Genomic DNA, 25,315 nt, shown 5'->3' with positions numbered 1-25,315 from the left:
AAGTCTTATCATGTGTCGCTGTACAATGTAGTTCTACCTGCACCCAACTACCCAAACAATTAGTGCAATTATCCTTACCAATCATCTGAATTAACTTGCTGCTTGTACTCGTTCTGCCATCTTCTGTGCAAATGATGATTGATCTATAATTCCAATGTTTGTTAATTCCAGCTTTCTTTCTGATTCTGACAGGTGGGAGCTCTCTTTAACCTCTCTTGTACAGTGAGCAGCACTCTGATTCCACCAGCTAACCAGTACAGTACACGGAAATGGAAAGAATACATGGCAAAAAAGCCAAAATGCATTAATGGTGGGTTTGTCTTTTCACTAGCGTGATGTTTGCTTATACCTCTAGCAAATTGATCAAGCCTGCAGCAGACCTGGGGTTGGGGTTTCACTCCAGGAGTTTGATTTCAGATGTGTTGGGCTCAATTTTACTATCAAGTTGTGCCCACTTTTGGGCGCAAAAACTTGGTAAAGTTGGGCTTGAGGTGAGTAGTGCGATCCGCACCTGCCTCTGTGTCATTTCCCCCTTTAACAATAGCCGCAATCGGGATCACACCTGAAATGGGTGCAATCGCCAGTTATGTGCATTTGCATTCATTTAAATTAACTTAATGGGCTGCACACCCAACCTTACCAACACTTACCCCTTTACCACCATGTTTGCCCATCCAGAATATTGATGCGAAACGTACATGCTCCACATAAGTTCTATTCGGGCATTCCAGTTAGCAAGGAGGTAGGTGGCCAGCATCCGACGGCTCTCTGCTTGAGATCGGTGGCGGGGGAGGGGGGTCCGCTGCCACTCTGCTTGAAATTGGCGGGGGGAGGGGCCCACGATCGATTTGGGTGGTGGGGGGATAAGAGGGTCAGTAATGTCTGTGGGGACCAGCGGGGAAGCATTATCCAGCCCGGGAGGGATGTGGCAGGGAGTATAATTCTATCATTTGTTTTCTGCGCAGTTGGAGGCGCCAATCAGAGTCCCACCCACAGGCTTGTGCAGCGCAATTCGGACTCGCTGATATTTTGCAGGCAGGGTATGTAGCAAGGCGCCTCAGAACAAGTCTAAAAATCAGATCTGAAACACTCCCAGTTTCAAGTCTACCTAGCCCTTAGAATCAAAATGGTAAAATAGGACTCTTTGTCTCTATTTGCCATTATTGTCTCCGATTACATGCTGAAAAGCAGCCTCACTCATTTTACTTACAAAAGCATAGCTTAGTATGTGAGAAAAGTTAAAAATGCAGACTTAACTTTGTATGTTCCATAATTGGGTTAGGTTAAATCATAGAATCCCTACAGTGCAGAAGAAGGCCATTTGGCATAACGAGTCTGCACTGACAACAATCCCATCCAGGCCCTATCCTTGTAACTCATAAGAACATAAGAACATAAGAAATAGGAGCAGGAGTAGGCCATCTAGCCCTTCGAGCCTGCCCCGCCATTCAATAAGATCACATAACTCCACATAATCTCATTGACACTAAGGGGAAATCCCACCCCGACGTGTAACCCCAAGTATTTACCTGGCTAATCTCCCTAACTGGCATATTTTGGAACACTAAGGAGCAATTTAGTATGGCCAATCCACCTAACCTGCACATTTTTGGACTGTGAGAGGAAACCTAAGCACCCAGAGGAAACCCAGCAGACAGTGGGTAATGTGCAAGCTCCACACAGACAATAACCCAAGCTGGGAATCGAACACGGGTCCCTGATGCTGTGAGGCAGCAGTGCTAACTATTGTGACACTGCTGCTGTCTTTGACAGCAGCACAATAATAAAGTCAGCTGAATCTGGCTTTCCATCAGGTTTCCTACACAATTTGAAATTACATAGAAAGAACTTATTGTCACTGATTGCACACCTTTAGAAATTACCTGGTGGAACAAGGTATCTGTCAGTATGATTTATGTTTTGGAAGGAATAACCTATTAGCTTTTTTAAATAAATACAATGTACACAGATTGTTGTTCATTTAGCATTCTGCTTTTGTCTTTCAAATTTTTTTCATTGTGATTAATTTTGCCAATTCCTTTATCACTTACAAACAGAATATTGTACTACTCGTTATAATGCTGAACCAGAAAATTGATTTCCTACTTTATATCTTGATGTTGTTCTGGAAGGGCAGGAAGTGTCAGAAGTGTTAATAGAAATTAAATTGCATTTTAAATGGTGTACGTTTTGATTTTAAAGCTTTGAGATAGATAACGGCAGCAATAATTTATTTTTTATGAATTTTCATGTAAGCAGCACAAATAACTTCTATTGTCTGTTCTTATCTTCAAAAACTCATCATATTCTGAAGAGCCCTTGACCTATTTGTTATTCTTAATCATATTTTAGCTCTTCATTTTTAGTCCGCTATTAAGATGTGCTGTTAATGAAAATGTTGTTTTGGTCGGAGAGAAAGGAAGTAACTGGGTAGTGCTTTAAATAAATACCTTCTTCCAGAACAGAAACTCTAACTCTATGTTGTTGGAATCATCCACATTATCTTTCTGAAGATATTGCTAACAATCGTTCACAAATAATCTATCAAATTGTCCCATGATTTGGAAGAAAATTCTATGACTGATACTTATAGGGGTTGAAGGTCCATTAAAGATATTAGTAAGAGAGAAATTGAACACACTTGCACTTTTAACACGTAATGACCTGATCAAGTGTGCTACATACATAATAATATAAAGAACGCAAGAATGGAGCAGGAATAAGACATATGTCCATCGAACCTGCTCCGCCATTCAATATGATTATGGCTGATCTTGGGTTTCAATCCCATTTTCCTGCCATTTCCAGTATCCATTGACTCTCTTGACAGACCAAAAATCTGTGTATCCCAGCCTTAAATGTATTTAATGATGGAGCATCTATTAACCCTCTAGGGTAGAGCATTCTCAAGTTTCTCTTCATAGGATAACCTCTTATCTCACAATCTAGTGGACCTTTACGGCTCCGCCTCCAATGCAAGTATATCCCTTCTTAAATTGGGAGACCAAAATTGCACATTGTATTCCAGATGTGGTCTCACCACCTTTATTCTTATACCCCAATCCTCTTGCAATAAAGACTGACATGCCGTTTGGCTTTCTAAATGCTTGCTGCACCTCCATGCTAATTTTCTGCATTCCTTGTACAAATACACCCACGTCTCCTTGGACATTAACAAAGAGAAATTTCTTCACTTACTTTAGCTACCCTCTTCCCATTTATGTACTGAGGAAAAAGCTCTTACAATTTATTTTTATGTTCCTGGCTAGTTTGGTCTTGTAGTCTATTTTCTTTTCTTTTTTTAGTCAATTTTTGGTGGTCCTTTGCTGGCTTCTAAAACACTGCCAGTTCTCGGATTTGCTGCTGTCTTTTGTAACACTGAATGCCTCTTCTTTTAATCCTGTACTATCTTTAACTTCCTGAGTGAGCCATAGATGGGTATTTCTCATTCAGTTTTTCCTTTTCAATGAATATATGTTTTTGTTGAAGACTTTGAATTTTTCATTAAATGTTTCCCACTGTTTATTTACCTCCATATCTTTTAGTCTATTTACGCAATTAATCTTAGCCAGTTCTCCCCTCATACCTAGGTATTTGGCTTTGTTCTTGTTTGTGATTGGAGCATGTCACTTTCAAACTTAAAATGGAATTCAGTGGTATTCTGATTACTGTTTCTGAAAGGATTTTTTACCTAAATATTACTAATTAATCCTGCTATATTATGCAATTCTATTTTTATCACTAGTTGGTTCCACTATGTATCAGTCCAAGAAACTGTCACAAAAACTTTTTCAGCATTAATTTTCTGGACTAGTCTTGCCAATTTGATTCTCCCAGTCTTATGAACATTCAAATCCCTCACCTTTATTAATTGTCTTTCTTACAAGCTCAAATAATTTATTGTTTAATGCTCCACCCAACTGTATAACTGCAGTTAAGGGGCCCATAAACACCACAGGTGTTTTCTGATTCTTGCTAATTCCTAATTTCCACCCATACTGTTAATAAGTCATGATCTTCTGAGGCCAGATCCTTTCTCACTGATGTCCATCTATCATCTTTTGTAACAGGGCCACCCCTCCCCCTATGCCATTCCATTTGGCTTTCCTAAATATTGCGTACCCCGGAATATTTATTTCTCAACTTGATCACGTAGAGCTCTACCCTGACTTAAGGGGTGGCACAGTGGTTAGCACTGCTGCCTCTCAACGCCATGGACCTGGGTTCAATTCCAACCTCAGATCACTGTCTGTGTTTTCCTGTGTCTGTGTGGGTTTCCTCAGTGTACTGCAGTTTACTCCCATACACCAAAGATGTGTGGGTTAGGTTTATTGGCCATCTTAAATTTCTCCTTGATGTCAGGGGAATTAGCAGGGTAAATATATACAGGAATAGGGCCTGGGTGGAATTGTGGTTGGTGTAGACTCGATGGGCCAAATGGCCTCCTTCTGCATTGTGGGGGTTCTGTGACCAAAGTCCCTACTTGAGTAACTGAATGGAATTGACAATTGATCAGAGAATAATTAATGCTGTTGTTAGGTGTTAAAAGTGCAATTGTTTTTTTAAAAAAGTATGGTTAGTTTTATGATGCAGACCTGTATCCAATGTCTAAGGCTGTATAACTGTTGTTTCTTTTAGTCTTGGATTTTCCTGTGACAACATTTAGCTTAATAGTTAATATAAAATATTTGAACTAAGGTGCGACGCGCATGAAGTCCCAGTTAGAGGATTCATTTAAGGATAGTAGTTACTCATTTCATTTGTCTTTTTATTAAGTGATCCTATTTGTTTCTGAAATGTTCCAATCCCTAAACAATACTGCAGTAATAGTCCCTAAATGCATGGGACAATTGCAGTGTATCACTGGGGCAGCAGCTAAGATCAGGAATATTTAGCACAAATCAGTGTGTGAAGTGGACATTCGGAACAGTGCAGTAATCCACGAAGCCATTTAGGAAGGAGCTTAGTTTTGACAGTGTACGGATCATTGTATAGTTGACTACGTGCTAAACAGACACCTATAGTACTTCTAATTGCTTAATCCCGCAGCATTTGCAGAGTAACAGCCTGATTTCAATTACGTTGTTTTACGTAATTTTAAAAAATAACAAATTTAAATTCAAATGAATTAAAAACAAATTTAGTGGCACAATGGTTAGCCCCACAGTGCCAAGGACCCAGGTTCAATTCCAGCCTCGGGTCACTGCCTGTGTAGAGTTTGCACATTCTCCCCATGTCTGCATGGGTTTTCTCCAGGTGCTCCGGTTTCATACATACATACAATCATCCAATCCCCACAGTGCAGAAGGAAGCCATTCGGTCCATCAAGTCTGCACCAACCACGATCCCACCCAGGCTCTATTCCCATAACCCCACCTTTTTACCCTGCTAATCCCCCTGACACTAGGGGCAATTCAGCCTGGCCAATCAACCTAACCCACACATCTTTGGAGTGTGGGAGGAAACCAGCATGCCTGGAGGAAACCTACACAGACATGGGGAGAACATGCATACTCCACACAGACAGTGACCTGGGGTTTGAATTGAACCTGGATCCCTGGCGCTGTGAGGCAGCAGTACTAACCACCATGCTGCCATTTCCTCCAACACTCCAAAGACGTACAGTTTAGGTTGATTGACCTTGCTAAATTGATCCTAGTGTCAGGGGGATTAGCGAGGTAAATGCATGAGGTTATGAGAATGGGGCCTGTGGAATTCTGGTTGGTGCAAACTCGATGAGCCAAATGGCTTCCTTCTGCACTGTAGGGATTCTGTGATAAATGTAGTGATTTCAATTTTTTAGTGATTAATCTTGATTGTAATCACGTTTAATTGATATGTATATTGCATCCCACCACTTCAAGTTTGTTTCATTACTGATGCTATCATTACCAATGGCAACCCAGCAGAAACATACAGTTTTCTTATTTCGGAATGCTAAGTATCCAAATGTAGTGAACAGGTGAGAGATAGCTGACCAGATGACAGCAATTATGCTAAACATCAGCTTATTGGTTTTAAAAAAACTCTGCTCTATAACATTGTGGCTACTTTGGGGCAGGACTGCACAGAAAGTATAAATTCAGCCTGCCTATCTGTCCTTTTGAATGAGGTTAGTTGAGCTGTATTGACTCAGGCTAATGAGTCCAATGCTGGGTTGCCTTAACTAGATATGGGACCACATCATGGGAAGAAGGAACAGGAGATTCAATCTAGGAGTGCTCCCCTCCTGTCTTTAACCCATCCCATTCTCCTATAACCTTTCCAGAACTGCAATTCCAAATATTTGGCAGAGGCAGAAACCTTCTTAAGTAAAGACATTGAACAAGCGACTTGAGTGGGGAGCAGGAACTGGAAACATGAAAAGCTTACATGGGCTGCAGTTGCTAATGAGGCGAGGATGAAACTGACTTCTGTGATTGCTGCACTTTTTAAAAAAAGGTCCTGAACAGTTTAACTGATAATCGCCTTACAACTGATCAATCAGTCTATATTTGGTTAAAACTCACACTTAAATTCTAGCTTCAGGTTTATGTACTGTTAACTTTGCGTCAAACCCAAATTGCTTGTGTTATTTTACTGATTCTGTTTTGCAATGTTTCCTGTGTATTTGTGTATGAATGCTGAACAAATGAAGCGTTAACTTTCCTGTATAAATAGTTCATAGAATAGAACCCCTACAATGCAGAAGGAGGCCATTTGGCCTATCGAGTCTGCACCAACCACAGTCCCACCCAGACCCCATAACCCCACATATTTGCCCTGCTAGTCCCCTTGACACTAAGGAGCAATTTTCCATGGCCAGTCAACCTAATCTACACATCTTTGGACTGTGGGAGGAAACCGGAGCACACGGAGGAAACCCATGCAGACACGGGGAGAACGTGCAGACTCCACAAAGACAGTGACCTGAGGCTGGAATTGATCCCAGGTCCCTGTGCTGTGAGACAGCAGTGCTAACCATTGTGCCACCTTCTGGTCATCTCTTGTGAATGTGAATGTGATAGGTATGCTGAATATAGGAAAATGCCTTTTCTTTCTCCTGGTCCTAATGGTGGTGGCTTGCACTAATTAAAATTATCAGTTCACTATTAATATAAAGTCTGTTGGACTATTCACCATAGCTGTAAGTCAAAGTTTATTGTATTGGCCTCACGCTTTATCTTTTGTCATCTAACATGATTTTTAAACATGTTATTGATGGCAGCATTCACATTCAGGGTGTTTCAAATCCTTGTTTGTTTCCAGCTCCAGAGATTGAGATGAAAGGGGAGATTTGCAGCTACTACCTGTTGGTTCAAAGCAACGGTCAAGATGGCTGCAAGGGAATCCTGATTCACACAGCCAACCAGATAAATGGAGCTGCAGCTGTCGCCATAGTGAATGGGATGTTAGAAGAAAGAGCTGAAGACAAAGAAGGTGAACATGACACAATTAGCCATTTTTTTCCCTTTTTAAAAAACAAATTAAATGTGAATTTGACAACAGTACATTTAACACACTGCAATGCATCCCCAGATCCACCATTCCCCACCGCACCTCCAATGTGCTTGATTGTAGAAATTTAAGGACTTTGAGCAGGAATGAAACGGTTAGAAAAGACAACAGAAATAACATCCAAAGATAGCTTTTGGGGAGGCTGTTCGCTGCTTCCATAATTAGCAGCAAAACATCCAGTTCTTGGCCTCAAGTTGGTTGGCGTAATCGGAGATAAATGTCAATCTTCCACAAGGAAGCTGAACTTAGCTGGTCATTACTCTGGGCAAATGTCGATAATATGCACTGATGGTTCCTGATTCAGAAAGATTAATTGTTCAATTTCAGTTACAAATGAAAAATATAAATCTCTATATTGAAGCAATTGCATTAGGACATTACAACTTTGTGACACAATAGATGATCACTATAGCCCGGAAGGTGTTTTTTTTTCACCTTCTTGACAATCTTTAGCATTACAACAGTGTTATCCTTAGTTACTGCATTTAATGAAATAATCTGCGTTTGCTCGGTACCTTTCAACATGCACTTATATTTTACCCTTCACGCCTCAGTGCAGGAATGTGTCACAACAACTGAGGTACTTCTGAAATGTAGTTTTGAATATGGGCAGCCAACTCTTTCTATTTTCAATTGCAGCTATGAGTTTGGAATCTGCCAGAATCTACATTAGCAGGGATGTGGAGATACTGGTGTTGGACTGGGTTGGGTGCAATAAGAAGTGTCTCAACACTAGGTTAAAGTCCAACAAGTTTAGTTGGAATCATGAGCTTTCGGAGTACTGCTCCTTGATCATGCAAGTGGAGAGGTAGGTGTCTTTATGAACCTACCTCTCCATTCACCTGATGAAGGAACAGTGCTCTGAAGGTTTGATTCCGAATAAACCTATTGGATTTTACCCTGGTGTTGTGAGACTTCTTACTGTACATTAGCAGGGATATTTGAGAATGCACTCAGTTCACAGTATAGTACAAATGGAACTGAAATAACACATTTTGTATTGAAACTTTTAGTTTTGGTTCCACTTTTCCATGACATGGCTTGTAACATAACTGTTAGATCTTTTTGGATGTATTGAGAGGATTATAAGTGTATTGGCCCTGATTTTGCTTTTGGAGTGATGTGTCGGCACTTGTCACTCACCTCAAAAGAAATTTGCCCACTAACCCTTCAGGACATTGACCTGAGTTTAGTGCCCGGTCAAGGAGACAGCAGCAGAAACACCATCAAGCAAGATAAGCAGCTAATCACGTAGAAGTATTCTTACAGTCAGCAAGCCAGGAAGTAAAATGCACTGATAATCCTTCAGATTTTATCAATTTTGCAGACTATGAAATTAAGTTTGGGATGTAGACATTACACACAGGAACATCATGAACAATCTTTAAAAACTATATTATAGTGAAAAAAAACTGGAATTTTTATCATTAAAGGAAAAACGTGTTGCACAGAATTAGTTTCCCTGAGGCTAAGAGTTTATTCTGATTTAGTATGCAGTTTACCTAGTTGCACCTTATCAACGGGATGTAACTTTTTTGTGGGATTAACAATCTTGCAGCATAAAAGGAGAAATTTTTATTAGTTCAGGAACTTCTAAAAGTTTGCCATCTGCAAGACCACAACAGTACTCACTATGGAGGAGACATTGACAGCCACTACTGGAACTGTGTATCTGTGGACACCAGAAATTGCTGTCAGTTTTACGGGGTAATCAGAGCATGTGCAGACAGTTTCCCACTTCACAACTGCAAAATCTGAGCCATTGTACATTCCCCTCATTACTCCACTCAGCTCCACATTTTGCAAGTTAAAACAGATTTTTGAGTTAAGTGCCTAGCTGGGATCAAGAATTATAAGTGTGAATCTGTCTTATTCTATAGTATGTTTGTGGCCATCAAACTTTCAACACTTGTGCACCTAATTGATTAGCTGTCCTTTTTAATGCTAACTTGTACAATTTTAAACCCCCTTTTTACCCCAGTGGAAACTAGGCAGCACATTAGCACAGTGGTTAGCACTGCTGCTTCACAGCATCAGGGACCCAAGTTCAATTCCTGGCTTGGGCCACTGTGCGGAGCTTGCACGTTCTCCCCGTATCTGTGTGGGTTTCCTCCAGCTGCTCTGGTTTCCTCTCAGTCTGAAAAATGTGCGTTTGGCACATTAACCCGAAGAGGTGCCTGACTGTGGCAATTAGGGGAATTTCGCAGCAACTTCATTGCAGTGTGAATGTAAGCCTTCCTTGTGGCTAATAAATAATAAATACAAAGTATGGGATTAACTCAACTCCAGCATTTGGGTAGTTGTCTAGAAAATGACTCCAAGTTCATTTCCCTCTACAAACTTCAATGAATTAATTCTCAACTTTAAATTATATTCTGAAACCGATGCTGCTTTATAATACCTATGTTTGACTAATCTTGAAAGACCTGAATTTCAAGACCTAAGGTCCTCCATTTTGCTCTTACTTTATCTTATCGAGCAGCAGTGAGCCTTCTCAGTGCCGCACTAATCTGCTTCATACATCATTCTCATTTATTGTGTACAACGTTGACTCACTGGCTTCCCACTAGTTGGCATTTTACTAAGCCTATTAGTTAATGCTTTTGTATTTTCATTTATGGAATATAGTCCAAGATTATGAAGTATTTACGTGCAGCTGAACATGAACATGATTGGATTATAATAGACTAGTGAGTTAATAGTTACTTGGCATGCTGCCATGCTAACAAAATGTCAAATGATGCATGTGCATTGGCTACTGAAAAGACTGATTATTGGATTTGTACAGTGCTGAATCATTAGGTAACCTGACAGTGTTTCAAAAGATATTTGCAGAATCAGTGAGATGAGAATTGTGTAGGGAGATTCTCTTGCTTTGCAAAATTTGAGGGAAAATAATAACTTGTCAGCTTTTTACCCTGTGGGAATGATTTGCAGATAGCATTCATTTGCGAAACTACCTATTCAATCTCTTTTTTTTAATGCTGCATCCATTCTTAAATGGATGCCCACCCCCAAAGGCCCTGACTTTCATTGACATGTAATTCAACACACTCCTTTACTTCACCCAAGTGTCCATTTTTCAGTGAGAAATTGGTCAGTGAGTGTCATTTGATCATGGAGGTTATTACACTGGAGACTGTCCTCACTGGGCGTCCAGTCACTTGTATTTATGGATTGTAATTTAGAGCATTTACCCTTGGCATTTCTTTTCACCTCTGCTGGTTCCGGGGGCATTCGGTCAGCTTTCGTGACCCCATTACTGACTCCTCCTGGGATCAATGTTTTATGCTGTGAAAACATGTTTAATGGTTCCTCTTGCGTACTTTGAAACCAGGGAGATGTTAATTTTTAGTCACAATTTATGAGCTAATGGGCTCACATTTTAAAAATAATTTAACATGCTTCAGTCTTAAACCTGGCGTAGCACGTTATTTGTAAGATTGATGAGAGCATAGAAGGATTTGAGCAAACTGTTTCATTATCCCAAGAATTAAATCACCATTGCTTAATACTTCTCAAGAGACCTTCGGTTCAGCAAATAGTTCATTTGGCAGATAAACTTTTGAGTGCAGTTACTTACACGATTGGAGAAAGTATATAATGGGATAAAGAAGTATGTTGGAGAGGAATGTGAAACTTCTCTCCCTGGCAATCCTCATCGATGTTCTTTGCAGCAATCTCAGCTGCATCAGTAGTGGTTTTTGTCTTCCTGGCAGCAGCCTGGAACGTAAACATACAGTTCTGTGGTCTCATTGTAGTAACAATGTTGCAAGAAATTGACAATCCAAAGACTTTATTTCTATCGAAGACCAGTTTTTGGTACAGTGCCTTGCATGACTTTTAGATTCTTAAGGTAGGTTTACAGTAATGAGGGTCTAAGTTCATCCTCACATAATTTTATACCTCTGCACCTGAGCTTCACTGCCTTGTGTAGCTTTGATTTTAGAATGTGGCTGTCACTGGCAAAGCGAGCATTTGTTGCCCATCCTCAGTTGCTTTTGAGAGGTGGATGTGAGCTACAGCCTTGAACCACTGTGCTCCGTACGATGAGGGTGCACCCACAGTGCTGTTCAACAGAGAATTCCAGGATTTTGACCAGTGATGGTGAAGGAGGCCTATTTCTTCCATCACAATCTTTTAGGTAAAAAATAATCCAGATATGTTCTGACTTCTGGAAAAATATTAAAATATCAAATCTTGAATGCTCTAATCATTTGTCATTTTTGGTAAATTTCTTTTGCTTATTGCCTAAAATTACCAATATATGTGTTAGTCATCAAGCTCTTAACAAAAAGTAAACCAAGAATAAATGTACATGAGTTCCTTTTTAAATTGTGTTCTGCACAAGTTCTAATGGAATCTTCAAATTGTTATCTGAGATAGTTAATAATTCATGATAAAGGGCAAATATACGGAAACAGAATGTGCTCCTGGCAGCTGCTGTATGTACTAATCTGTGTTTTCATCTGCAGAGTGTGATGTTGCAGAGCTTCTCGGGACAATGCCTTATCTTACTGGAGAGCAGCTTGTGCACAGGGAGAAGACGCTGGCCCAAGTTCAAACACTTGCCCTAAGAGAGTTTCTAAGTAAGTCTTGTGGTGTATTGTGCGACTGTTCTCTGAATCTTCTGAACATCCAGTCAACCATTGTGACTAAATCTGGCCAGATATAATGTGCACATTGTTGATCCTTAGATATGGGGTTAAGGATGGGTCCAGTCTTAAGAATCATACTGTAGAAGGGGGCCATTTCACCTGGAATGTCTCTGCCAAAATAAAAGCAAATTACTGCGGATGCTGGAATCTGAAACCAAACGAGAAAATGCTGGAAAATCTCAGCAGGTCTGGCAGCATCTGTAAGGAGAGAAAAGAGCTGACATTTTGAGCCCAGACAACCCTTTGTCAAAGTCCTTTGTCTCTGCCAGCCCTTTAAAAGAGATCTCATTAATTTCATGCTCATTCCCAATGCATTGCAATTTTTTTCCTGTTCAAGTATTTGTAAATTTTCCTTTTGATATTTATTATTTGACTCTATCTCTATTTTTTTTTCAGTCAGACACTAATAAATTACTTGCATAAAAAATTTCCTCAGCTCCCTTTGGGTTCTTTTGTGAGTTCTGTTCCTCTGGTTACTGGCCTTCCTGTCAGAAGAAATAGTTTCCCTTACTCTATCACAACCCTTCATAATTTAGAACACCTCCATTGTATCTCATCTTCACCTTCCCTGCTCTAAGGAAAACAATCTCAACTTATCCACTCTGTCCAGGTAACTGAAGTTCCTCAACCCTGGCGTAATTATATCTATTCTCACCTCAGAATTGGGCCCACAGCTCCAGCTGAGACCTAACCAATGATTAGTAAAGATTTTGTATAAATACATTGCTTTTGTGCACTCTGCCTCTATTTATAAAGCCCTGCATAGGAGACTGTTACCCCATGTTCATGGAACTGAGGGCAAGTTAGTCACTTGGTTAGGAGATGGGTTAGATGGTAGAAGTCTGAAAATGAGGGTAATAGGTAGGGACTTGAATTGGAAAGAAGTGACTAGTAGTGTCCACAAAGATCTGTGCTGGAGCCTCAACTATTTTTTAATTTAGAAGACCTATTAGCTGTATGTCATGTTTGCGCTGATGACACAAAATTTGGTGGTATAATGAATTGTCTGGGTAAAAGCATAAGTTTACAGAGAGACATTGGACAAAACTGGAAAAGGATTTCAATGTAAGTAAGTCTGTTATGGACTTAAAATAGGTAAGTAAAAGTTAGGAAGAGTCAAGGTGTATGTACACAAGTCACTAAAATGTAATGGTCAGGTGCAAAAGAAACAAAAAGCTTAATGAAATGCTATAAATGAATACCAGACTGTTAGAAAATAAAGGAGAGGGTGCTTTTCTGCAATTGTACAAAGCCCTGGTTAAACCATACCTGAAGTAGTGTTTACAGTCCTGGCCACTGTACCTTAGAACACTGACCTTGAAGATTCACAAGAATATCATCAAGACTCTTAAGGGCTAAAGTATGAGGAGAGATTATATAAACTAGGCTTGGAAAATACATATATACATACATTTATATACGTGTATTTAATATGTGTGTAAACAGTTGAGGGATGATTTGATTTTGGGTTTCTTTTGACTTATAAAGGAATTTTTAGAGTAGATGGAGAAAAACATATTGTGGGGCGTTGGCAGGACATAACCTCAGAGCCAAAGTTAGTCCATTCAGGAGATACTATAGGAAACACTTCAAACACAGATTCGGAGACCTGCAATTTCAGTTATGACGAGCCCATGTTATAGGACAAGGACTTGTTATAACCAAAAGGTCCTCTCTCCTGCAAAGAACTCAAGTGAGTGCTTGAATGCTAGCTCAATGAATAATTTTAAAATCTGGGATTGATAAACTTTAGTTATTCAACCGTTTTAATGTAATCATTATTTTATTATCTGAAAAATTATGTTTTTAAAGTTCCTAGTTTTCTGTCTGTGAGAATACTTCCACGTGAATGCTGCTTGTTGATATCACTGCTGCTGTGCACCTGGAGATTCCCTTGACTTGTTAGCAGATTTAAACTTCTTTTTGGAAAGGGGAAATCCATGCCAAGGTTCACTAGATCTTTATGGGCAACTTTCATAGAATCATAAAATCTGACAGTGCAGAAGGAGGCCATTTGGCCCATCAGATCTGCAAAGTTCATAAGAACATAAGAAATAGGAGCAGGAGTAGGCCATCTAGCCCTTCAAGCCTGCCCCGCCATTCAATAAGATCATGGCTGATCTGAAGTGGATCAGTTCCGCTTTCCCGCTTTCTCCCCCTAACCCTTAATTCCCCTGTCTATCAGAAACCTATCTACCCGTGACTTAAATATATTCAGCGAGGTAGCCTCCACCACTTCAACGGGCAGAGAATTCCAGAGATTCACCACCCTTTTGAGTGAAGAAGTTCCTCCTCAACTCTGATCTAAACTCCCCCCGCCACCCCTTATCTTGAGGTTGTGTCCTCTAGTCCTGCTATCCTTTCTAAGCAGGAAGAATCTACCTCTACCCTATCCATCCCCTTCATTATCTTATACGTCTCTATAAGATACCCCCTCATCCTTCTAAACTCTGAGTACAGACCCAGTCTATTTAGTCTCTCTTCATAGGCCAACCCCCTCATCTCCGGTATCAGCCTAGTGAACCTCCTCTGCGCTCCCTCCAAGGCCAATATATCCTTCCGCAAGTGCGGTGACCAAAACTGCACGCAGTACTCCAGCTGCGGCCTCACCAGTGCCCTGTACAGTTGCAGCAAGACCTCCCTACTTTTATATTCTATCCCCATCGCTATAAAGGCCAACATTCCATTCGTCTTCTTGATCACCTGCTGCACCTGCAGACTGGGTGTTTGCGACTCGTGCACAAGGACCCCCAGGTCCCTTTGCACCGTAGCATGCTGCAGCTTTTTGCCTTTTAAATAATAATCCCTCCTACTAATTATTGCTGCCAAAGCGGATAACCTCACACTTGCTAACATTATACTCCATCTGCCAGGTCCTTGCCCACTCGCTCAGCCTATCAGATCTCTCTGCAGACTTTCCACACCTCCACACAATTTGCTTTTCCACTCATCTTCGTGTCGTCAGCAAATTTCGTCACCCTACACTCAGCCCCCTCCTCCAGATCATCTATATAAATGGTATATAGTTGAGGCTCCAGCACCAATCCCTGCGGCACTCCACTAGTCACCGACTGCCAACCAGAATAGCACCCATTGATACCAACTCTCTGCTTTCTATTAGACAGCCAATCCTCTATCCACGCTAAAATGTTACCCCCAACACCGTGCACCCTAACCTTCTGTAGCAACCTTTTATGAGGCACCTTATCAAACGCCTTTTGGAAGTCTAAAAACACCACATCCACCGGTTCTCTCTGTCTACTGCACTAGTCACATCCTCATAGAAATCCAATAAATTTGTCAAACACGACTTCCCCTTAACGAATCTGTGCTGCGTCTGCTCGATCAAACCATTCTTTTCTAGGTGCCTCACTATTTCTTCTTTGCTAACGGATTCTAGCATTTTTCCAACTACAGACGTTAAACTAACCGGCCTACAATTCCCTGCCTTTTGTCTGCTACCTTTTTTAAACAGCGGTGTAACATTAGCCGTTTTCCAATCTTCCGGCACTTCCCCGGAGTCCAGCGAATTTTGATAAATAATTACTAAGGCATCCACTATCACCTCTGCCATTTCTTTCAGAACCCTGGGATGCATTTCATCCGGTCCTGGGGATTTGTCCACCTTCAGTCCCATTAATCTATCAAGCGCTACCTCTCTAGTGATAGTAATCACATTCAGGCCCTCAACTCCTACCATCCTTCTATCTTAATATCTGGCAAACTATTCGTGTCCTCCTCCGTGAAGACCAAGGCAAAAAACTTATTTAAAGCCTCAGCCATTTCCTCATCGCCCACCGCTAAATCCCCCCTCTCATCCTCTGAGGGTCCAACGTTTACTCTAGCCAGCCTCCTCTTTATATATTTGTAAAAACTTTTACTGTCTTTTTTTTATATTTAGTGCTAGTTTAGCTTCATACTCTTCACAATCCCATCCAGACCCTATCCCCATAATCCCAATGTATTTACCCTAGTTAATCCGCCTGACAGTAGAGTTAATTTAGCAAGGCCAGTGCACTGAACCAGTATATCTTTGGACTATGGGAGGAAACCAGAACAGCCTGAGGAAACCCATACAGACTCAGGCAGAACATGCAGGCTTCCTGGCACTGTGAAGCAGCAGTGCTAACCACTATGCCACTCGCTTTCTTCAAGGACAGCAGTGAGCACTCTTGCCTCACTGCTGATCTCGAAGTCCAGGCCGTCAACATTGTAAAATTTTACATTATTGCCTGAATTCACAATAGACAATATTTCCACATTTGAATAGAACTTAAGTGCATCAGTGTATCGGGGTGCTATCAGTTAGCTGATATTACAAGCCTGTGAGTACTTTTTTGATGTCAATCAACCTATCATAATTTTGGCTTTAAGCAATGTTTCAAATGTTCTGTATAATTCAGTGGATCGTATTTAAATGTCAGTATGATGCAGTGTGACTTAAAGATCAAGAGACCATCATAATGCTACACCCCTGGTATATGGATTTATAATATTGCTGTCACCTCCAGGTATTCCTAATAAAACATGGAGTATTGTGGGTAAATGGCACTAAGATTTATTTTTAAATAATTTGGTGAATTATATTATATAAAATATTTATTTGCATCCACAAAACTGAGAAAAGAAGTTTTGCTAGTGTCAAGTAGGCTTACATTAACATTGCAATAACATTACTGTGAAAATCCCCTAGTCGCCACACTCTGGCGCCTGTTCACGTACTCTGAGGGAGAATTTAGTGTGGCTGATGCACCTAATCAGCACGTCTTTCGGAATGTGGAAGGAAACCGGAGTACCCGGAGGAAACCCACACAGACACAGGGAGAACATACAAACTCCATACAGACAGGGATCCTGGGCTGGAATTGAACCTAGGTCCGTTGTGCTGAGAGGCAGCAGCGCTAACCACTATGCCACTGTGCCCCCTTGTATTGGCAAATTGTGGATATCTGTTGAAATGCAGTGAATATTTTACAAAAATACATTATTTTGGCCATTTCTTTAGTCAGCCTTTGCTTTATTTTATTTCTGCAGAAAGCAGGGAGATGAATAAAAAGCCATCATTAATTCCAGTCAATGAATTGAAAGCACTGTTAACCTTGGCAAGAGAACAGTACTTTCGGCAGTATGGCAGGAATCTGCCAAGCACCACTCTGGGCAACATGCGTGAGAAACAAGAGGAAGCTGTTAACCATGCTGGTGAGTTAGACATTGTGCAGAAATTCAACCTTTTTTAAAAGAATGTAAAATTGCATTTCTATAATGACTCCTGCTCTTCACTGGAGTTGTGAATTGCACAAATAAAGGTCTAATGCCTCCTTTCCATCATTAATTGATTTTCAAAGCTAAAAATGCACATGATTTGTATCTTTAGAACTTGCCCACAATTAATTGGGCCTTGTAATGAAGACCTCGATAGAGCAGAGAACGAAAGGATGAAGTTAATGGCAGATATCTGCTTCTGACAATAAAAGAAATCATCGAATCCTACAGTGCAGAAAGAGGTCATTCGGCCTGTTGAGTCTGCACCGACCACAATCCCACCCAGACCCTATCCCCATAAGTCTGTACATTTACCCTACCTAGTCCCCCTAACACTCACAAGGGGCAATTTAGCATGGCCAATCCACCTGATCTACACATCTTTGGATTGTGAGAGGAAACCCATAAAGACACAGGGAAAATGTGTGAACTTCACACAGACAGTGACTCATGCCAGGAATCAAACCTGGACCCCGGGTGCTGTGAGACAGCAGTGCTAACCATTTGTCACCGTGTCTCCCCATAAATAAAGTATCAAGAACATTTGGACTTAGAGTTCAGTAATGTAGAAAGAATTCTGTGATTAAACAATTGGCAGGCATCAGCCTTAGGAGATTCCCATATGGTTAAGTCTGATTCAATGAGCAAAGATACAAAAAAAACCAAAATGAACACCAAGTTTCAGAAAACAAGGTTGCCTCAATTGCCGTTGAGCAGAAATAATGTTTTTAAGGAGCTGTTAAAATGAAGGAGTCAAATCTGGCCAGCGTGATTAGCTCAACAAGGCCAGAAAAGTGGAGAGAGAAAATAAAGAAGTTTTAAAAGCTATTTAAAAACTAAAACTAGATGTGATGACTGGATTACATGGAAAGTACGGGTTTATTTGGAATCACGAGCTTTCGGAGCACGGCTCCTTCATCAGGTGTGTCTACTCACTTACCTAATGAAGGAACAGTGCTCTGAAAGCTCGTGGTTTCAAATAATCCTGTTGGACCTTAACCTATGTCCACCCCAGTCCAATGCTGGCATCTCCACATATGAAAAGCAGTCAAAAACAGCAAAATTGTAAATTAGAAGTGAAAGAAAAGAAAGACTCCAATGTCTGAAAGACATAGATTAGAGTCAGACAGTGCAGACAAGGCCCTTCAGCCCATCAAGCCTGCACTGACACGTGAGAAACAGCTGACCCTATTGACCAGCTCTTGGCCCACAGTTTTGAATGTTACGATGTGCCAAGTGCTCATCACAGTGTTTTTTAAAGGATGTGAAGAACTCACCTCTACCACCCTCTCGGGCAGTGCATTCCAGATCATAACCACACTCTGGATAAAAAGACTTTCTTCACATTCCCCCCTCTAAACCTCCTACCTCCTCACCTTGAACCGTATGCTCTCATGACTGAGGGAAGCAGCTACTCCTTATCCATTCTGTCCATGCCCCTCATAATTTGAACCATTATGATTAAAACCAAATTCATAGAATCCCTACAGTGCAGAAGGAGGCTATTTGGCTCATCGAGTCTGCACTGACTACAATTCCACCCAGGCCCTATCCCCATAACTCCAAGTATTTATCCTGCTGATCCCCCTGATACTAAGGGCAATTTAGCACAGCTAATCTACCTAATCAACACATCTTTGTGAGGAAACCAGAGCACCTGCAGGAGACTGACGCAGACATGGGGAGAATGTGTGAACACGGACAGTGACCCAAGGTCAGAATTGAACCTGGGTCTCTGGCAATGTGAGGCAGCAATACTAACCACTGTGCCACCCACAGAAAAGGGTGGAGTAGAGGAAATAGAAGGGAGTAGATATCCTCTTAGTCTTAATGTATTGACAAGACATCTTTGGGTTTTCAATGATTTTGCTTGCCAATTTCAATATGATGGTTAAGAAGGCTTATGGAATCCTTTAATGTATTAGCTGAGGCATAGACTATCAGAGCAGGGAGGTTATGCTGGAACTATATTAAAAAAATTACGAAGTATGTAATTACATTAGAAAGGGTACAGAAACATTTTGTGAGAATATTGCAGGACTGGGAAATTGCAACAATGAGCATAGATCGGATAGGTGGGGATTGATCTCCTTGAACCACAGGAGGCTGAGGGAAGATTTGTTTGAGATGTACAAAATTGTTTGAGGAACCAGGATGGTGGGATTGGAAGGGCCTGTTTACTTTAGCAGAAAGGTCAGCGACCAGTGGGCATAGATTTAAAGTGATTGGTAGAAAGAATAGAGGGAAGATCAGGAGAAATGTTTTCACGCAAAGAGTTGTAGGGGCCTGGAACTCACTCTCTCTGAAAGGGTAATAGAGGCTCGAACCCTGAACTCATTTAAAAAATGCACCTAGGTGCTGTAACCTGCAGGGCTACAGACCAAATGCTAGAAAGTGGGATTAGGCTGCGTGGCTCATTTTTCAGCCAGCACAGATATGATGAGCGGTGGCCTATTTCTCTGCCATAAATATGACTTGCTGATTTGACAACCTAATTCTAAGAGATAATAGCATCTGTAAAAAGATATAAATATATTGGCTTGACATTTGACGTGTGTTACTTTCTTATCATTTAGTGCAAACACCCCTCGTTGCATTCCTAACTTGTTTAAAATCCGATATTCCTTCCTCTCATCTTTACAAAATACTGATGCAGAAAGATGCACACATCTGAGAAAATACGCTGAGCAGCAAAAAGTAACTTTTCAGACTTATTGCAGTTCTGCTGCATGTCAGTGTTTTCTCTGACTTGCACTGACCTTGCCAACTGATGGTGGCTGCACACAACTTAAACAATAAGCTGCTGCCAAAATCTCAATTAAATACTGTAGAAATACGCTGTCTTTAAGAGGCGCACCTTAAATGAAAACCGTCTCATTAAGGTTAATGCTGGATGGAGTTTTGATACAGCTTTCCCCCTTTTTCTCCATTGCAAATACTAAACCTGTAAGAATTTGTTTTAACAGTGTATCCAAGTACCATAAGCACCAAAAAGCAAATCGTCATTATATTCAATTGTACCATTTTCGACCAAATAGGATGGCACAGTGCTTAGCAATGCTGCCTCTCAGTGCCAGGGACCTGGGTTCAATTCTGGCCTTAGTCTGTGTGGAGTTTGCACGTTCTCCCCATGCCTGTGTGGGTTTCCTCCAGGCACTCCGGTTTTCTCCCACAGTCCAAAAGATGTGATGGTTTGGTGCATTGACCACGCTAAATCCTCCCTCAATGTATCTGAACAGGCGCCAGAGTGTGGCGACTAGGGGATTTTCACATAACTTCATTGCAGTGTTAATGTAAACCTACTTGTAACACTAATAAATAAACTTAAAACTTAACTAGAAAGTACTGGTTGATAAAGTTTATATAATTACTGACGCTTTACAGTTTATTTTGATAAGTCAGGTCATTTGTTTTTAATACAAACTGAACTAGTTAAAATTAATTTTGAGATGGGGGGTGTGTTGGCAAGGCCAGCATTTATTGCCCATTCCTAGTTGCCTTTGAGAAAGTGATGGTGAGCTGCCTTCTACTGTTTTAACAGTTCATTATATTGAAGTAGTGTTAGTAAGGTAACAGATTGAATAACAGCATGGTGAATGTTTGTATGTGCAGGTTGCCTGTTGTAAGGTTTTGTATGCTTAAAGTGGGAGGAAAGTTTCTGGGAAATACATTGAGCAGGAATTGGGACGAGTATTAGGGCAGATGGCCATAAGGAAGCTTGAAAAAATAGGTTTCGAGGCCCTTTTAGAAGGAGGAAAGATAAAGTAACAAGCGAAAGCCTTAGAGCAGAAACCTGCTTACTGAAGGCTGCACAACAAATGGGACTGGCATGGAAGGGGTACACTATAATGAAGAGACGTGATTGTAAGCATTCAATCCCTTCACCACCGATGTTCAGTAGCAGCATTGTATACTATCTATAAGATGCATTGCAGCAATCCATCTAGAAGGACAGGACAGCAGATTCCTGGGAATACCACCACCTGCAAGTTCCCCTCCAAGCCACTCACCATCCTGACTTGGAAATATATCGCCATTCCTTCGCAGTCACTGGGTCAAAATCCTGGAATTCCCTAACGACATTGTGGGTCAACCCACAGCACGTGGACTGCAGCGATTCAAGAAGGCAGCTCACTGCCACCTTCTCATGGGCAATAAACACTGGTCTAGTCAGCGACACCCATGTCCCACGAATGAATTTTTTAAAAGTTGAATGCATGGCTAAAGAAGGTTCTAGAGCTGATATGGGATAAAACAGCAGAGAGACTTATAGTTGAGGGCAAGGATTTTGAAAAAAATGGGGAAAAAGAGAATTATCAGGAAATCTTAAATGTTTTCTTTGTGTTAAAGGAAAAGGATTACTAACCTACATACCATTTGCACATGCTGCCAGTTGGGTTGATTTGAAGTCCTCTCATTTGCTACAGAACCTCCTTGGAATTTGCAGATGATACCGTCAGAGCATCCAAATGTGATACATCCAAAATTGCTGATGACAGAAAACAGGCAGCATGGTGGCACAGTGGTTAGCACTGCTGTCCCACAGCATCAGAGACCCAGGTTCAGTTCTGGCTTTAGCTAACTGTGTGGAGTTTGCATATTCTCATGGTGTCTGCGTGGGTTGCCTCTGGGTGCTCCAATTTCCTCCCACAGTCCAAGAATGTGCAGGTTCAGTGAATTGGCCATGCTAAATTGCCCCTTAGCATCCCAATATATGTAAGTTTGGGGGATTAGCGAGGCAATACTTGGGGCTATACGGATAGGGCCTGGATAAGATGCTCTGTTGGAGAGTCAGTGAAGCTTTGATGTGCTCCAAAGCTGCCTCCTGCTCTGTATGATTCAGGTGTTAATGTGTGCCTTGTGAGGGGAATGCAAAGAGGCTTAAAAGGATTTTAGATGGACTAACTGGATAGGAACATGGCAGATAGAATATAATGTGAAGTTATCTACCAACAAGGTGGGCACTGCTTGGGCAGCAAGGAGAGCTTCGGAGCTGTGCATGAAAATAGAAAATGTTGAGTGCTAAAGCTGGTTTCACTCTCTTGTGGAAAGCATCAGTCCTGTGAATTTGTTTGGGCCTTGGGTGCAGTCTTTCCTTCCCATTGCCTGGCCATTGGGTCACGGAACGTTCAAATCCGATGGTTGTGTGCCCTGGCAACGGAAGGCTGCTCGTCTGAGCTACTGAACTCAACACTCAGCCAGTGTCTGCTCCACCATTGAGAAGTTCCCAGTGGAATCCTTATCCATTTCTTATCCTCATTAATTGGTGATATTGGCTATCCGCTGCTGGCAAGATGGCTCAGAGGTGGGAACCCGTCGACCTTCCTTTCCCATACCGCCTTTTCATCTTTTCTTTCATGGGATGTGGGTGTTGTTGGAAAGGCCAGTAATTGTTGCCCTTCCCTAATTGCCCTTGTAAAGGTAGTAATGAACAATTGAGTCCATCTGGTAGTCTGATAAGATTTCCCCTGCAATGTTTCAGGTCAACGATTTTTCATTTAATGCTGAGGAAATTTGGCATGTCAGCTACAACTTTTGCCAACTTTTACAGATGCACCATAGAAAGCATTCTTTCTGGTTGTATCAGAGCTTGGTATCGCTCCTGCTCTGCCCAAGACAGCAAGGAACTACAAAAGATCGTGAATGTAGCTCAGTCCATCATGCAAACCAGCCTCCCATCCACTGACTCCATCCATACTTCCTGCTGCCTTGGCAAAACAGTCGGCATAATTAAGGACCCCATGCACCCTGGACATTCTCTCTTCCCCCTGTCTAGGCCATTGAAGACAGAATGTAGCAGTGGAAGGGTCTTTTTCCAGCTGAGGTCTGTGACTAGTGGTGTTCCGCAGGGCTCTGTACTGGGACCTCTGCTGTTTTGTATATGCATGATTTGGAAGAAGATGTAACTGGTGTGATCAGTAAGTTTGCAGACGACACAAAGGTGGCTGGACTTGCGGATAGCGATGAACATTGTCAGCGAACACAGCAGGATACAGATAGGCTGGAAGATTGGGCAGAGAAATGGCAGATGGAATTTAATCCAGATAAATGCGAAGTGATGCATTTTGGTAGAACTAACGTAGGGGGGAGCTACACAATAAATGGCAGAACCATCAGGAGTATAGACGCACAGAGGGACCTGGATGTGCAGATCCACAGATCCTTAAAGGTGACAATGCAGGTGGTGAAGAAGGCATATGGCATGCTTGCCTTTATTGGACGGGACATAAAAGTTGGCATATGATGTTGCAGCTATATAGAACGTTGGTTAGGCCACATTTGGAATACTGCGTCCAGTTCTGGTCGCCACGCTACCAGAAGGACTTGGAGGCTTTGGAGACAGTACAGAAAAGGTTTATCAGGATGTTGCCTGGTATGGAGGGTCTTAGCTGTGAGGAGAGATTGAATAAACTGCTCGGCACAACATTGAGGGCTGAAGGGTCTGTACTGTGCTGTTCTATGTTTCTATTATGTACAGTGCACACAAACATCTAGTTCTTTTTAAGGGGCTGGCACATCATGTGAATTTTTAACCTTTTGTCTACTTAGACAGCGATGCCTCAACACTTAGCCCGTCACAGTGGCCTGAGAGAAGCGTTCTTCAAAACTATGAAAACCTTATTAGAAGCAGACAGAAATCCAGGTAAAACATGTTTCTCATTTAATTTGAAAGGCACCAGTCTTGTTCAAAGTTTTGTTCATTTTCATTGCGAAAGCTGTCTAGTTTTCATTATTTTTGGAAATGCTAGGATTTACCACTTGCTGACACTGAGGTTATGAAAGAGTTTCTGGTCCTAAATTTGAAGTCAGTATATGACGGGCAGGAGTGTGATCAAAGATTACGTGAAGATCATTCTGAAATGAAATGTTAACAAAAGGTGTTATTATTCACACAGTACATGTATATGCTCAAATTAAATAGTTGCACGCTGTTACAAACATGAGCTGCCAAAGATACCCCGTAGCAATCTTTTATGTGGATCCACCTGTACAATAGCATCACTTAAGGGATGTAGCACTGACGCAGCACTTCTTATAAGCTCAGGATGTCTCAGGATGCTTTATAACAAGCAAAGCGCAGTCACTGTTGTATTGTAGGAAATATGACAGCCAACTTGCACACCGCGAGCCACATGCAAGCAACAATGTGATAATGATCAGATAATGCTGATTGTGGGATGCATAATGGCCAGGACACCAGGGGGATCTTCCCTGCTGCTCTTCAAAATAGTCCCATGGGATCTTTTACGCTCCAGTTTAATGCCTCATTAGAAAGACAGTACAGCACTCCCCTCAGCACTGTACTAGAGTGTTAAATAGATTTTTTTGCACCCAAGTTCTGGAGTGGTACAATTTTCTGACTCTGAGCAGAGTCACAGATGGCACTTGTGATGTGGATACTCATACCTTTTGCAGTAGTATTCCTTTAAACTTGGCAAAGGCAATTGCTGAAATTTTACCACTTTGCCCACCTGAGGCTCATAGATCCTGTCCGAGGCCAACAGACAATGCCATTCTGCGAAGCGATAAAATTACAGCCAATATGTGGCAAGATGAAACTAAGAAATGTTACTGTCAGCCTACTCGTTAGATGCACGTATATAATGATTAGGATTGGCTTTGCTTATTTTCATCATTACAGCTTGCTCTCGCAGAAAATAATGAAGATGCTATGCTCCCCGACGTGGGCAGTTCTCTTCCTTGGCATAAAGCCGATAACTGACTTCTCCCTCCTGAATTCAATTTTTGTGTCTTGCCTGCCTCAAGTTTTTGCAGCTCTTTTGTTTTTAAAGCATGACTGTTTTGTCATGACACTTCATTTACCACAGTCTTACCTCATGATGCCACTACATCATCATCTCTCAGACTACACAATTCCTCTGCTTTTTGTAGGGAGC

General features: G+C 41.4%; 1 protein-coding gene across 2 annotated transcripts in view; it reads left to right on the top strand.

Annotated features, from left to right (window-relative positions):
* mtbp (MDM2 binding protein) overlaps positions 1-25,315 on the top strand; it is a 76,861-nt gene that overhangs the window by 24,333 nt on the left and 27,213 nt on the right. For both annotated transcript variants that reach the window (XM_080193940.1, XM_080193941.1), the window contains 5 exons: positions 193-310; positions 7,249-7,419; positions 11,973-12,086; positions 17,190-17,354; positions 23,967-24,060. In XM_080193940.1, coding sequence (XP_080050066.1) covers positions 193-310; positions 7,249-7,419; positions 11,973-12,086; positions 17,190-17,354; positions 23,967-24,060 — 662 coding nt within the window. The remainder of the gene's footprint in view (positions 1-192; positions 311-7,248; positions 7,420-11,972; positions 12,087-17,189; positions 17,355-23,966; positions 24,061-25,315) is intronic.

This window comes from Carcharhinus amblyrhynchos, chromosome 8, assembly GCF_965287045.1.
Source record: "Carcharhinus amblyrhynchos chromosome 8, sCarAmb.v2.hapA, whole genome shotgun sequence".
Taxonomy (NCBI): Eukaryota; Metazoa; Chordata; class Chondrichthyes; order Carcharhiniformes; family Carcharhinidae; genus Carcharhinus; species Carcharhinus amblyrhynchos.
The sequence above is the reverse complement of the archived record's forward strand: the minus strand, read 5'-3'. Positions and strand labels throughout refer to the sequence as shown.